The sequence below is a fragment of the Electrona antarctica genome, assembly GCF_951216825.1.
Source record: "Electrona antarctica genome assembly, chromosome: 14".
Taxonomy (NCBI): domain Eukaryota; kingdom Metazoa; phylum Chordata; class Actinopteri; order Myctophiformes; family Myctophidae; genus Electrona; species Electrona antarctica.
In genome coordinates, this window is record NC_136795.1 from 37,543,120 (window position 1) to 37,558,477 (window position 15,358).

At 42.0% G+C, this 15,358-nt stretch overlaps 1 protein-coding gene across 1 annotated transcript; it reads left to right on the plus strand.

Annotated features, from left to right (window-relative positions):
• The first annotated feature begins 11,947 nt into the window (after positions 1–11,947).
• Positions 11,948–13,869, plus strand: rmi2 (RecQ mediated genome instability 2). Its single transcript, XM_079521211.1, has 2 exons — positions 11,948–12,350; positions 13,512–13,869. Exons 1-2 carry the CDS (start codon positions 12,059–12,061, stop codon positions 13,661–13,663), a joined length of 444 nt encoding a protein of 147 aa, XP_079377337.1. The 5' UTR covers positions 11,948–12,058; the 3' UTR covers positions 13,664–13,869.
• The last annotated feature ends 1,489 nt before the right edge of the window (positions 13,870–15,358 follow it).

A 15,358-nucleotide genomic window follows, 5' to 3' on the forward strand; every position in this document is an offset into this window, starting at 1 on the left:
ATGGTCATAAATGATGAAAAACGAGGATTTGAAATAAGACGAAAATGACTCCGAGACGATGGGCTATAGCCCATGGTCTCGGAGTGATTTTCGTCTTTTTTTCAAATCCTCAAAAATGATGAAAAACGTCATGCTATAGTATACCGTCCGATATGGGCTATAGCCCATGGTCATAAATGATGAAAAACGAGGATTTGAAAAAAAGATGAAAATGACTCCGAGACGATGGGCTATAGCCCATGGTCTCGGAGTGATTTTCGTCTTTTTTTCAAATCCTCAAAAATGATGGAAAACGGCATGCTATAGTATGCCGTCCGATATGGGCTATAGCCCATGGTCATAAATGATGAAAAACGAGGATTTGAAAAAAAGACGAAATTCACTCCGAGACGATGGGCTATAGCCCATCGTCTCGGAGTGATTTTCGTCTTTTTTTCAAATCCTCAAAAATGATGGAAAACGGCATGCTATAGTATGCCGTCCGATATGGGCTATAGCCCATGGTCATAAATGATGAAAAACGAGGATTTGAAATAAGACGAAAATGACTCCGAGACGATGGGCTATAGCCCATGGTCTCGGAGTGATTTTCGTCTTTTTTTCAAATCCTCAAAAATGATGAAAAACGTCATGCTATAGTATACCGTCCGATATGGGCTATAGCCCATGGTCATAAATGATGAAAAACGAGGATTTGAAAAAAAGATGAAAATGACTCCGAGACGATGGGCTATAGCCCATGGTCTCGGAGTGATTTTCGTCTTTTTTTTAAATCCTCAAAAATTATGGAAAACGGCATGCTATAGTATGCCGTTCGAGACCATGGGCTATAGCCCATGGTCATAAATGATGAAAAACGAGGATTTGAAAAAAAGACGAAAATGACTCCGAGACGATGGGCTATAGCCCATCGTCTCGGAGTGATTTTCGTCTTTTTTTCAAATCCTCAAAAATGATGGAAAACGGCATGCTATAGTATGCCGTCCGATAAGGGCTATAGCCCATGGTCGTAAATGATGAAAAACGAGGATTTGAAAAAAAGACGAAAATGACTCCGAGACGATGGGCTATAGCCCATGGTCTCGGAGTGATTTTCGTCTTTTTTTTAAATCCTCAAAAATGATGGAAAACGGCATGCTATAGTATGCCGTTCGAGACCATGGGCTATAGCCCATGGTCTCGGAGTGATTTTCGTCTTTTTTTCAAATCCTCAAAAATGATGGAAAACGGCATGCTATAGTATTTCAACTTTACTAACTGAAGGCCAACAAACACAATTACCAGGAGACTTTGGCTGAGGGTGTCTGACTGATGGTGCAATGGTCTAATGATCAGTCACTCTGCACGGACATTCCATGTTCAAGTCCCATTGCTGCTATATAGCACAATGCTCTAGTACTTTGAACTTTTCAAGGCTCGAATACAAAATAAAACCTCAAAAGCACCAGGAGACATCTGCTGAGTGCCCTAAGGTGCCTTGGCTCAATGGCATGGTGTGCTTGATATTGGTTGATTCAGTTCCCTCTGCTACAGACAGTTGGCACGTTCAAGTCCCATGTCATCAAGGTGCTGGATCGGACCATCGGGAGACGGTGCTCTCTCCCCCTGTTTCCTGATAAGTAACCGTTGGGGCTTATGTCTGAAAGAACAGAGACCATGGGCTATAGCCCATCTTCTCGGAGTGATTTTCGTCTTTTTTTCAAATCCTCAAAAATGATGGAAAACGGCATGCTATAGTATGCCGTCCGATATGGGCTATAGCCCATGGTCATAAATTATGAAAAACGAGGATTTGAAAAAAAGACGAAAATGACTCCGAGACGATGGGCTATAGCCCATGGTCTCGGAGTGATTTTCGTCTTTTTTTTAAATCCTCAAAAATGATGGAAAACGGCATGCTATAGTATGCCGTTCGAGACCATGGGCTATAGCCCATCGTCTCGGAGTCATTTTCGTCTTTTTTTCAAATCCTCAAAAATGATGAAAAACGTCATGCTATAGTATACCGTCCGATATGGGCTATAGCCCATGGTCATAAATGATGAAAAACGAGGATTTGAAAAAAAGACGAAAATGACTCCGAGACGATGGGCTATAGCCCATGGTCTCGGAGTGATTTTCGTCTTTTTTTCAAATCCTCAAAAATGATGGAAAACGGCATGCTATAGTATTTCAACTTTACTAACTGAAGGCCAACAAACACAATTACCAGGAGACTTTGGCTGAGGGTGTCTGACTGATGGTGCAATGGTCTAATGATCAGTCACTCTGCACGGACATTCCATGTTCAAGTCCCATTTCTGCTATATAGCACAATGCTCTAGTACTTTGAACTTTTCAAGGCTCGAATACAAAATAAAAACTCAAAAGCACCAGGAGACATCTGCTGAGTGCCCTAAGGTGCCTTGGCTCAATGGCATGGTGTGCTTGATATTGGTTGATTCGGTTCCCTCTGCCACAGACAGTTGGCAGGTTCAAGTCCCATGTCATCAAGGTGCTGGATCGGACCATCAGGAGACGGTGCTCTCTCCCCCTGTTTCCTGATAAGTAACCGTTGGGGCTTATGTCTGAAAGAACAGAGACCATGGGCTATAGCCCATCTTCTCGGAGTGATTTTCGTCTTTTTTTCAAATCCTCAAAAATGATGGAAAACGGCATGCTATAGTATGCCGTCCGATATGGGCTATAGCCCATGGTCATAAATGATGAAAAACGAGGATTTGAAAAAAAGACGAAAATGACTCCGAGACGATGGGCTATAGCCCATGGTCTCGGAGTGATTTTCGTCTTTTTTTTAAATCCTCAAAAATGATGGAAAACGGCATGCTATAGTATGCCGTTCGAGACCATGGGCTATAGCCCATCGTCTCGGAGTCATTTTCGTCTTTTTTTCAAATCCTCAAAAATGATGAAAAACGTCATGCTATAGTATACCGTCCGATATGGGCTATAGCCCATGGTCATAAATGATGAAAAACGAGGATTTGAAAAAAAGACGAAAATGACTCCGAGACCATGGGCTATAGCCCATGGTCTCGGAGTGATTTTCGTCTTTTTTTCAAATCCTCAAAAATGATGGAAAACGGCATGCTATAGTATTTCAACTTTACTAACTGAAGGCCAACAAACACAATTACCAGGAGACTTTGGCTGAGGGTGTCTGACTGATGGTGCAATGGTCTAATGATCAGTCACTCTGCACGGACATTCCATGTTCAAGTCCCATTTCTGCTATATAGCACAATGCTCTAGTACTTTGAACTTTTCAAGGCTCGAATACAAAATAAAAACTCAAAAGCACCAGGAGACATCTGCTGAGTGCCCTAAGGTGCCTTGGCTCAATGGCATGGTGTGCTTGATATTGGTTGATTCGGTTCCCTCTGCTACAGACAGTTGGCAGGTTCAAGTCCCATGTCATCAAGGTGCTGGATCGGACCATCGGGAGACGGTGCTCTCTCCCCCTGTTTCCTGATAAGTAACCGTTGGGGCTTATGTCTGAAAGAACAGAGACCATGGGCTATAGCCCATCGTCTCGGAGTGATTTTCGTCTTTTTTTCAAATCCTCAAAAATGATGGAAAACGGCATGCTATAGTATGCCGTCCGATATGGGCTATAGCCCATGGTCATAAATGATGAAAAACGAGGATTTGAAAAAAAGACGAAAATGACTCCGAGACGATGGGCTATAGCCCATGGTCTCGGAGTGATTTTCGTCTTTTTTTTAAATCCTCAAAAATGATGGAAAACGGCATGCTATAGTATGCCGTTCGAGACCATGGGCTATAGCCCATCGTCTCGGAGTCATTTTCGTCTTTTTTTCAAATCCTCAAAAATGATGAAAAACGTCATGCTATAGTATACCGTCCGATATGGGCTATAGCCCATGGTCATAAATGATGAAAAACGAGGATTTGAAAAAAAGACGAAAATGACTCCGAGACGATGGGCTATAGCCCATGGTCTCGGAGTGATTTTCGTCTTTTTTTCAAATCCTCAAAAATGATGGAAAACGGCATGCTATAGTATTTCAACTTTACTAACTGAAGGCCAACAAACACAATTACCAGGAGACTTTGGCTGAGGGTGTCTGACTGATGGTGCAATGGTCTAATGATCAGTCACTCTGCACGGACATTCCATGTTCAAGTCCCATTTCTGCTATATAGCACAATGCTCTAGTACTTTGAACTTTTCAAGGCTCGAATACAAAATAAAAACTCAAAAGCACCAGGAGACATCTGCTGAGTGCCCTAAGGTGCCTTGGCTCAATGGCATGGTGTGCTTGATATTGGTTGATTCGGTTCCCTCTGCTACAGACAGTTGGCAGGTTCAAGTCCCATGTCATCAAGGTGCTGGATCGGACCATCGGGAGACGGTGCTCTCTCCCCCTGTTTCCTGATAAGTAACCGTTGGGGCTTATGTCTGAAAGAACAGAGACCATGGGCTATAGCCCATCGTCTCGGAGTGATTTTCGTCTTTTTTTCAAATCCTCAAAAATGATGGAAAACGGCATGCTATAGTATGCCGTCCGATATGGGCTATAGCCCATGGTCATAAATTATGAAAAACGAGGATTTGAAAAAAAGACGAAAATGACTCCGAGACGATGGGCTATAGCCCATGGTCTCGGAGTGATTTTCGTCTTTTTTTCAAATCCTCAAAAATGATGGAAAACGGCATGCTATAGTATGCCGTCCGATATGGGCTATAGCCCATGGTCATAAATGATGAAAAACGAGGATTTGAAAAAAAGACGAAAATGACTCCGAGACGATGGGCTATAGCCCATGGTCTCGGAGTGATTTTCGTCTTTTTTTCAAATCCTCAAAAATGATGGAAAACGGCATGCTATAGTATTTCAACTTTACTAACTGAAGGCCAACAAACACAATTACCAGGAGACTTTGGCTGAGGGTGTCTGACTGATGGTGCAATGGTCTAATGATCAGTCACTCTGCACGGACATTCCATGTTCAAGTCCCATTGCTGCTATATAGCACAATGCTCTAGTACTTTGAACTTTTCAAGGCTCGAATACAAAATAAAACCTCAAAAGCACCAGGAGACATCTGCTGAGTGCCCTAAGGTGCCTTGGCTCAATGGCATGGTGTGCTTGATATTGGTTGATTCAGTTCCCTCTGCTACAGACAGTTGGCACGTTCAAGTCCCATGTCATCAAGGTGCTGGATCGGACCATCGGGAGACGGTGCTCTCTCCCCCTGTTTCCTGATAAGTAACCGTTGGGGCTTATGTCTGAAAGAACAGAGACCATGGGCTATAGCCCATCTTCTCGGAGTGATTTTCGTCTTTTTTTCAAATCCTCAAAAATGATGGAAAACGGCATGCTATAGTATGCCGTCCGATATGGGCTATAGCCCATGGTCATAAATTATGAAAAACGAGGATTTGAAAAAAAGACGAAAATGACTCCGAGACGATGGGCTATAGCCCATGGTCTCGGAGTGATTTTCGTCTTTTTTTTAAATCCTCAAAAATGATGGAAAACGGCATGCTATAGTATGCCGTTCGAGACCATGGGCTATAGCCCATCGTCTCGGAGTCATTTTCGTCTTTTTTTCAAATCCTCAAAAATGATGGAAAACGGCATGCTATAGTATGCCGTCCGATATGGGCTATAGCCCATGGTCATAAATGATGAAAAACGAGGATTTGAAATAAGACGAAAATGACTCCGAGACGATGGGCTATAGCCCATGGTCTCGGAGTGATTTTCGTCTTTTTTTCAAATCCTCAAAAATGATGAAAAACGTCATGCTATAGTATACCGTCCGATATGGGCTATAGCCCATGGTCATAAATGATGAAAAACGAGGATTTGAAAAAAAGATGAAAATGACTCAGAGACGATGGGCTATAGCCCATGGTCTCGGAGTGATTTTCGTCTTTTTTTCAAATCCTCAAAAATGATGGAAAACGGCATGCTATAGTATGCCGTCCGATAAGGGCTATAGCCCATGGTCGTAAATGATGAAAAACGAGGATTTGAAAAAAAGACGAAAATGACTCCGAGACGATGGGCTATAGCCCATGGTCTCGGAGTGATTTTCGTCTTTTTTTTAAATCCTCAAAAATGATGGAAAACGGCATGCTATAGTATTTCAACTTTACTAACTGAAGGCCAACAAACACAATTACCAGGAGACTTTGGCTGAGGGTGTCTGACTGATGGTGCAATGGTCTAATGATCAGTCACTCTGCACGGACATTCCATGTTCAAGTCCCATTGCTGCTATATAGCACAATGCTCTAGTACTTTGAACTTTTCAAGGCTCGAATACAAAATAAAACCTCAAAAGCACCAGGAGACATCTGCTGAGTGCCCTAAGGTGCCTTGGCTCAATGGCATGGTGTGCTTGATATTGGTTGATTCAGTTCCCTCTGCTACAGACAGTTGGCACGTTCAAGTCCCATGTCATCAAGGTGCTGGATCGGACCATCGGGAGACGGTGCTCTCTCCCCCTGTTTCCTGATAAGTAACCGTTGGGGCTTATGTCTGAAAGAACAGAGACCATGGGCTATAGCCCATCGTCTCGGAGTGATTTTCGTCTTTTTTTCAAATCCTCAAAAATGATGGAAAACGGCATGCTATAGTATGCCGTCCGATATGGGCTATAGCCCATGGTCATAAATGATGAAAAACGAAGATTTGAAAAAAAGACGAAAATGACTCTGAGACGATGGGCTATAGCCCATGGCCTCGGAGTGATTTTCGTATTTTTTTTAAATCCTCAAAAATGATGGAAAACGGCATGCTATAGTATGCCGTTCGAGACCATGGGCTATAGCCCATCGTCTCGGAGTGATTTTCGTCTTTTTTTCAAATCCTCAAAAATGATGGAAAACGGCATGCTATAGTATGCCGTCCGATATGGGCTATAGCCCATGGTCATAAATGATGAAAAACGAGGATTTGAAAAAAAGACGAAAATGACTCTGAGACGATGGGCTATAGCCCATGGTCTCGGAGTGATTTTCGTCTTTTTTTCAAATCCTCAAAAATGATGGAAAACGGCATGCTATAGTATGCCGTTCGAGACCATGGGCTATAGCCCATGGTCATAAATGATGAAAAACGAGGATTTGAAAAAAAGACGAAAATGACTCCGAGACGATGGGCTATAGCCCATGGTCTCGGAGTGATTTTTGTATTTTTTTTAAATCCTCAAAAATGATGGAAAACGGCATGCTATAGTATACCGTCCGATATGGGCTATAGCCCATGGTCATAAATGATGAAAAACGAGGATTTGAAAAAAAGACGAAAATGACTCCGAGACGATGGGCTATAGCCTATGGTCTCGGAGTGATTTTCGTCTTTTTGTCAAATCCTCAAAAATGATGGAAAACGGCATGCTATAGTATGCCGTTCGAGACCATGGGCTATAGCCCATCGTCTCGGAGTGATTTTCATCTTTTTTTTTAATCGTCGCAAAAACCATGAACTATAGTTCATGGTTTTCGCAACGATATCAAAAACAAATATGAAAATGATGAAAAAACGACATACTATAGTTCATGGTTTTGGCCCATCATCTGACAGTATAGTCTGTGTATTTGTATACTGGGCCCTGATTGGTGGCCCAAAACTTGGTGGGAAAGTCCCTCTTTTATGTCTGGCTTCCAGGCCAGTTGGAAAAGGGCACACTGAGAGCTGGTAAGAGTATGTTAAATTGGACATTTTCATGGTAAAAGTTTAGCTGGACAGGGTTCTTTCAGACATAAGCCCCAACCGTTAGATCTCAGGAAACAGGGGGAGAGAGCACCGTCTCCCGATGGTCCTCCAGCACCTTGATGACATGGGACTTGAACCTGCCAAGGATCAAGCGCACCACACCATTGAGCAAAGGCACCTTTGGGCATTCCGCAGACGTCTCCTGGTGCTTTTGAGTTTTTATTTTTTTATTCGAGCCTTGAAAAGTTCAAGTTACTGCAGCATTGAATGAGACTTGCACACAGAAAGCCTGTACTGAAAGACTCATCATTAGACCACTGCGCCATCAGTCAGACACTCTCAGGCAAAGTCTCCTGGTAATTTTGAAGTGATCTTTTGTTTGTTAGCCTTCATTTAGTAAAGTTAAAATAACACAGAATCATATTTATCAGATGTTTCTTAGCGCTGTTGAGGTATTCTTTTGCATGTTAGTGTAACAGCCGGGAATCGAACCCTGGTCTCCCATGTGGAAAGCCAACATCCTGACCACTGAGAGAAGTCAAATTGCCTATGACACAGGGGAGATATTAGAGTTTTGAGGTCGTCAGGCTAAGGCTGTGAGCCACTGCTAGAATAGCCTTCAGTTAATAAAGCTGAATAACTCTAGTATTAGACTTTAGGGAGACTGGGATTTGAACATGAACTCTCTGTGCTGAGAGTCTGTCTGATCATCAGCCCCTACTACACCATCACTCAGTAACAACTGCCTCTTTGTACTGGTGAAGCGATCTTTTGTATGATAGCCTTCTTCAGTTAGTATAAAGTTGAAAGAATTGAGTCTTGAACACAGAATCACATTCATCAAATGCTTTGAGAGCTGTTTTGTATGTTAGTGTAACACCTGGGAATCAAACCCTGGTCCCCCGCACTAAAGGCCAACATCTTAACCACTAAGTCAAAGCAATTGCCTATGGCTCAGGGTAGATATGAGACTTTTGAGGTCATCAGCTGAGGCTGTGAGCCACTGCTACAATAGGCTTCAGTTAATACAGCTCTACATGTTCAAATCCCTGTTCGCCTATAGTTTAATGCGGGAGTGTTTCAACTTTACTAACTGAAGGCCAACAAACACAATTACCAGGAGACTTTGGCTGAGGGTGTCTGACTGATGGTGCAATGGTCTAATGATCAGTCTCTCTGTACGGACATTCCATGTTCAAGTCCCATTGCTGCTATATAGCATAATGCTCTAGTACTTTGAACTTTTCAAGGCTCGAATACAAAATAAAAACTCAAAAGCACCAGGAGACATCTGCTGAGTGCCCTAAGGTGCCTTGCCTCAATGGCATGGTGTGCTTGATATTGGTTGATTCGGTTCCCTCTGCTACAGACAGTTGGCAGGTTCAAGTCCCATGTCATCAAGGTGCTGGATCGGACCATCGGGAGATGGTGCTCTCTCCCCCTGTTTCCTGTGCTGCTATATAGCACAATGCTCTAGTACTTTGATCTTTTCAAGGCTCGAATACAAAATAAAAACTCAAAAGCACCAGGAGACATCTGCTGAGTACCCTAAGGTGCCTTGGCTCAATGGCATGGTGTGCTTGATATTGGTTGATTCGGTTCCCTCTGCTACAGACAGTTGGCAGGTTCAAGTCCCATGTCATCAAGGTGCTGGATCGGACCATCGGGAGACGGTGCTCTCTTCCCCTGTTTCCTGATAAGTAACCGTTGGGGCTTATGTCTGAAAGAACCCTGTCCACCTAACATTTTACAGATACGAATTAGGTCAAACGTTTAAAAATAAAATAGTAATGCATTTTGTCCCATCATCTGACAGAATAGTCTGTGTATTTCATCTGACAGAATAGTCTGTGTATTTGCATACTGGGCCCCGATTATAATCGTCGACAATGGCAATGTCATTTTTCTTGACTTTTGACGATGAAAAAACTACACACTATAGTATATTTGTTTAATCATTTTCATCTTTTCTTTTAATCGTCGCAAAAACCATGAACTATTCGAGACCATGGGCTATAGCCCATCGTCTCGGAGTCATTTTCGTCTTTTTTTAAAATCCTCAAAAATGATGAAAAACGGCATGCTATAGTATACCGTCCGATATGGGCTATAGCCCATGGTCATAAATGATGAAATAGAGGATTTGAAAAAAAGACGAAAATGACTCCGAGACGATGGGCTATAGCCCATGGTCTCGGAGTGATTTTCGTCTTTTTTTCAAATCCTCAAAAATGATGGAAAACGGCATGCTATAGTATGCCGTTCGAGACCATGGGCTATAGCCCATCGTCTCGGAGTGATTTTCGTCTTTTTTTCAAATCCTCAAAAATGATGGAAAACGGCATGCTATAGTATGCCGTCCGATATGGGCTATAGCCAATGGTCATAAATGATGAAAAAGGAGGATTTGAAAAAAAGACGAAAATGACTCCGAGACGATGGGCTATAGCCCATGGTCTCGGAGTGATTTTCGTCTTTTTTTAAATCCTCAAAAATGATGGAAAACGGCATGCTATAGTATGCCGTTCGAGACCATGGGCTATAGCCCATCGTCTCGGAGTCATTTTCGTCTTTTTTTCAAATCCTCAAAATTGATGAAAAACGGCATGCTATAGTATGCCGTCCGATATGGGCTATAGCCCATGGTCATAAATGATGAAAAACGAGGATTTGAAAAAAAGACGAAAATGATTTTGGTCTTTTTTTCAAATCCTCAAAAATGATGGAAAACGGCATGCTATAGTATGCCGTTCGAGACCATGGGCTATAGCCCATCGTCTCGGAGTCATTTTCGTCTTTTTAAAAAAAAACAAATATGAAAATGATGAAAAAACGACATACTATAGTTCATGGTTTTGGCCCATCATCTGACAGAATAGTCTGTGTATTTGCATACTGGGCCCTGATTGGTGGCCCAAAACTTGGTGGGAAAGTCCCTCTTTTATGTCTGGCTTCCAGGCCAGTTGGAAAAGGGCACACTGAGAGCTGGTAAGAGTATGTTAAATTGGACATTTTCATGGTAAAAGTTTAGCTGGGCAGGGTTCTTTCAGACATAAGCCCCAACCATTAGATCTCAGGAAACAGGGGGAGAGAGCACTGTCTCCCGATGGTCCTCCAGCACCTTGATGACATGGGACTTGAACCTGCCAACTGTCTGTAGCAGAGGCAACCGATCATGCGCACCACACCATTGAGCCAAGGCACCTTTGGGCATTCAGCAGACGTCTCCTGGTGCTTTTGAGTTTTTATTTTTTTATTCGAGCCTTGAAAAGTTCAAGTTACTGCAGCATTGAATGAGACTTGAACACAGAAAGCCTGTACTGAAAGACTCATCATTAGACCACTGCGCCATCAGTCAGACACTCTCAGGCAAAGTCTCCTGGTAATTTTGAAGTGATCTTTTGTTTGTTAGCCTTCATTTAGTAAAGTTAAAATAACACAGAATCATATTAATCAGATGTTTCTTAGCGCTGTTGAGGTCTTCTTTTGCATGTTAGTGTAACAGCCGGGAATCGAACCCAGGTCCCCCGCACGGAAGGCCAACATCTTAACCACTAAACCAAAGCAGTTGCCTATGGCGCAGGGGAGATATGAGAGGTCATCAGGTTGGGGCTGTGAGCCCCTGCTACAATAGGCTTCAGTTAATACAGCTCTACATGTTCAATTCCCTGTTCGCCTATAGTTTAATGCTGGAGTGTTTCAACTTTACTAACTGAAGGCCAACACACACAATTACCAGGGGACTTTATTTCACTTTTCGTCACGCTTTTTCATCACGCTGTAGTCTGCCATTGAGCCCCATTATAAATGTCTCAAATTTGAAAGCACTATATTTCTAAATCTATGAAACATTTCAAAGATTCCTTTTCAGGCAAACATGTCCACCATAAGATGAACCTAAATAGGTCTGAATGGATTTTCTAGGTGTAAGTATGTAGGACTAGTAGCATGCCAAAGTTTGTGCTATTGCCATTGAGAATGCATTTGGCGTTTAAGTTAAATAACTCAGAAACTACAAAACATTTCAAAGTAAAAAGTTCCAGCATGTGTCTCCACAGTAAGCTGAATTAGAAAAAGTGTGAATGGAGTTTCTAGGTGAAAGTGATTTTTTTGACGTGCCATAGCCTGCCATTGAGCCCAATTTTATAAATCAAATTTGAAAGCACTATATTTCTAAATCTATGAAACATTTTTGTCTTGGAACTTATATGGAACGCTTTCACCAGGCATAGTGAAACGGGAAACAATTTAACGGAACACCGGAAGCATACGGCGACATTTCCAAAACATCCGCCGCAATCATCGTAGGCGCGGTGTTTCAACCTCAAAGTAGTGTAGACAACACTGCGTCATGTCACGGTAGTATGAATAAAACTGATGTAATTACGGGGGACAGAAAACGACCACCGCCCATTAAAGTTCTCTCGCGTCAGCTGAGAGAAGGGGAATGTAAAGGAGGACTGCACGGTAACAACACCGAGTGTTTAGTCAGAGTGGGACGCGGCCGGTCGATCTCCGTCTCAACAGTATGGATGCAGGGGACGGTGCTGGAAGCCAAGCTGGACCGCAACACCGTCGTTCTTCTGGACGAGACGGGCAACTTTGTAGTGCAGGGTGTCAACAACATCCCCAAAGGCAAACCGTGCTTATCTCAAGGTGAGTGAGTTATTACTACTTACTTACAAACATTCACTTGCTGATGATGAATTGAAAATGGTGGACGGCCCTTTCATGTGAAATGTACCAATTCTGCAAACTGTTAATAAATACTTCAATCAAACTTCAATCAATCTTTATTATTATTATTATAACAGTAAAAAAAACACACACACACACACACACACACACACACACACACACACACACACACACACACACACACACACACACAGAGAGAGAGAACACTCCCCATGGATGACCCTATTCCCAATATGTTCCCTCAGTCCTAGCCCGTCTCCGGACCCCCCGGGTTGAGCTCCTTTGGACCCTACATAAAGTCATCAAAATGTCAGAAACTTTAACGTAGGGTTCCGAAAGGAGCTACCTCAGTCCCTACGCGCTAGGAGGACACTAATGTAAATGTCTTAGTGCTTTTCCTGGTTTTATCCTCTTACCAGTTTTTGTATTGACCTGTACCTTCCTTGAACTGTACCCATTCTGAAAACTGTTAACATGTTTCTATCATACAATCATGTGCGTGCAGGTCTGGACATTAACTCTAGGACAGTGGTTCTCAAATATTAAGGACCCTCAAATTGATGTGCATTTGGCTGCAGCCCCAAGATTTGTGGTGGCACTGGCAGAAATGTCAAAATGTTCAAACATTAAACAAAGTCCAGATTTTTTAGAAAATAGCATTGTATTGATATGTATTATATATTGATTCCTGTGCGTTATATGAAAACCAGACCACGGACCACCATAATTCAGACTTACAGCCACCTATAGAGGGTATGCGCATGCATAAAGTGAATGGCAAATCGAGTGGCAAAGTAAGTTTAACATTGCTTAACGTTATTTAATGCAATCATATTGGACTTTTCTGATTGGATGTATGGGCTGTCGATGCCATAAAGTTGTCTTTTGCCACTCAGGCGTTCCCGCATAACTTCCTGGTTTGATGATACGCATCATCGCATACCCTCTATTGGTTCCTATTATGCATTTATCTTGAGACCCCTGGGGCTCCCCGGATCCCGCTCTGAGAACCACTGCTCTAGGATTATATGATATAACATTCAATTCATTCATATTTCTGAGATTATGGCATTGGATTATGGGTAAATATTTTGTTCTTACTCCTCCTGTTTCTCCTAGGTAAATATGTCATGGTGATGGGTGTGATCCAGGCGATTTCCCCGGAGCCTGTGATCCGTGCTGTGAAGATGGCAGACCTCTCAGAGCATGCTGCCCTTCACAGGAGGATGTGGAAGCTGGAAGTGGAAGATCTGCAGCAGATGCTAACTTGAACAAAGTCACGTCCATCGTGAATGACGTCTTGGGACTGTGTTGCTTCTTGCTTGGGTTATAACCCTATGGATACCATGTCACAAGGATATCTATTCTATACACTATTGGATATCGGTGTCAGGAAAGGGTGCTACTGTCCATCGTTAACTTATTTTATTCCTACTCATTAAACTGTCAAGTGAAATAAAATACATTTTAGACTATCTTTAAACTTAAAGTGTATATTTAAGGATCACTACATTTCAGTACCTGTTGCAGCTGATCTGAAAATAACATGGATACTACTGGATATCGGTTGCAGAGGGTGTCACTTCTCCCATTGTATGTTGACTTACCGTATTTTATTCTTAAACTAAGTGAAATGTTCAGATTGAATACTGTAACAAGATTGTTAGCAGTACAAGTAGTACTATCAAAGGTTATACTAAAACAGTGGTTTTCAATTTCAACCCATTTCATATCAAGGCTCATTATTTATTCAGCATTTGAGTCACGGACCACCATTTGATGACATTTAGCCTCTCGGACCCAAAACTTAGAATATTTTGTTGTCGTTGGATAACATTTTGTCCACATTCCATGCTGTATTGATGTTGGTACCATTAGGAGAGATAACAGGCAAACGATCAAAATAACAATTATTCTACATTCTCTAATAAGAGACTTCTTGTAAATTAACTATTGCAGATGTTAATTTAATTCTTAAGGTGGTTGCACACTGGGCGCGTTTTTCGGAAAACCGATGGAGAAACGCGCTCGGTGTGTGGGGACCTTTACGCTCTCAAGAGTTAAAGATCTAATAAGGGTCCATTTGGTTACCAACTCTCCATTTAGCTGGGGACCACCTGGAACCCCCCCAAGGACTACTGGTTGAAAAGTGAAAACCACTGTACTAAAAGGATAGTACAGGAGCTCGTTTCCATTGTGGTCCATGAGAACATGAACACAGTATGAACACTCCCTAGTGGCCAAGGAAAAACATCTGGTCTGCATTTTCCAAATGTACCTTTTATAGCACCACCAGGAGGGCAACATGTGAAATACATTTTATATTAGTCCAAATATCACATCTTTACACATCATGATCTTTAGTCATGTGATCAAGACAGATCTGTCTGATATGCTGTAAGTCATTGTCTATCAACTGCTACTTTGATTCTATAGCAAACAATGCACGGCTGCACGCTCACAACAAACAGTAATGACCTGGTGGAGACCTGTGCTCCGAGAAGCACTTTCTAGTCTTAACATTTTCACACCTACAGATTGAGTTGTCAGAAGACCACTATTTAACCCATTTAGATCCGATGCCAATTTTAAAAACGCTTCTAAAACCTTAAAATGTTTATTAAAACAAAGATTGTTGGTACATGTATAGCAATAACTAATAACCACAGGTAGCATCCGGATTCAAAGGTAAAATAATGTATAGGTTGCACCAAATCTAAATGGGTTAATAAATGACTCCCACACACTCACTTACAAATAAAATATGGGGAACAGGAACGTTTAAATATAGACCTTCATAAGGTCATCTTAATGTTATCTTCAAAGATAAATTTATGAAGGTCTGTGTACTGAAACATACTGTTGCCAATCATTTTTATTTCCTAGTGAAGATAGTGTGAAGGAGTGCTCTCTTAAACAACTTTTTTCCATCTCTAGCATGCACATTTAGTTATTTTAAACACAAC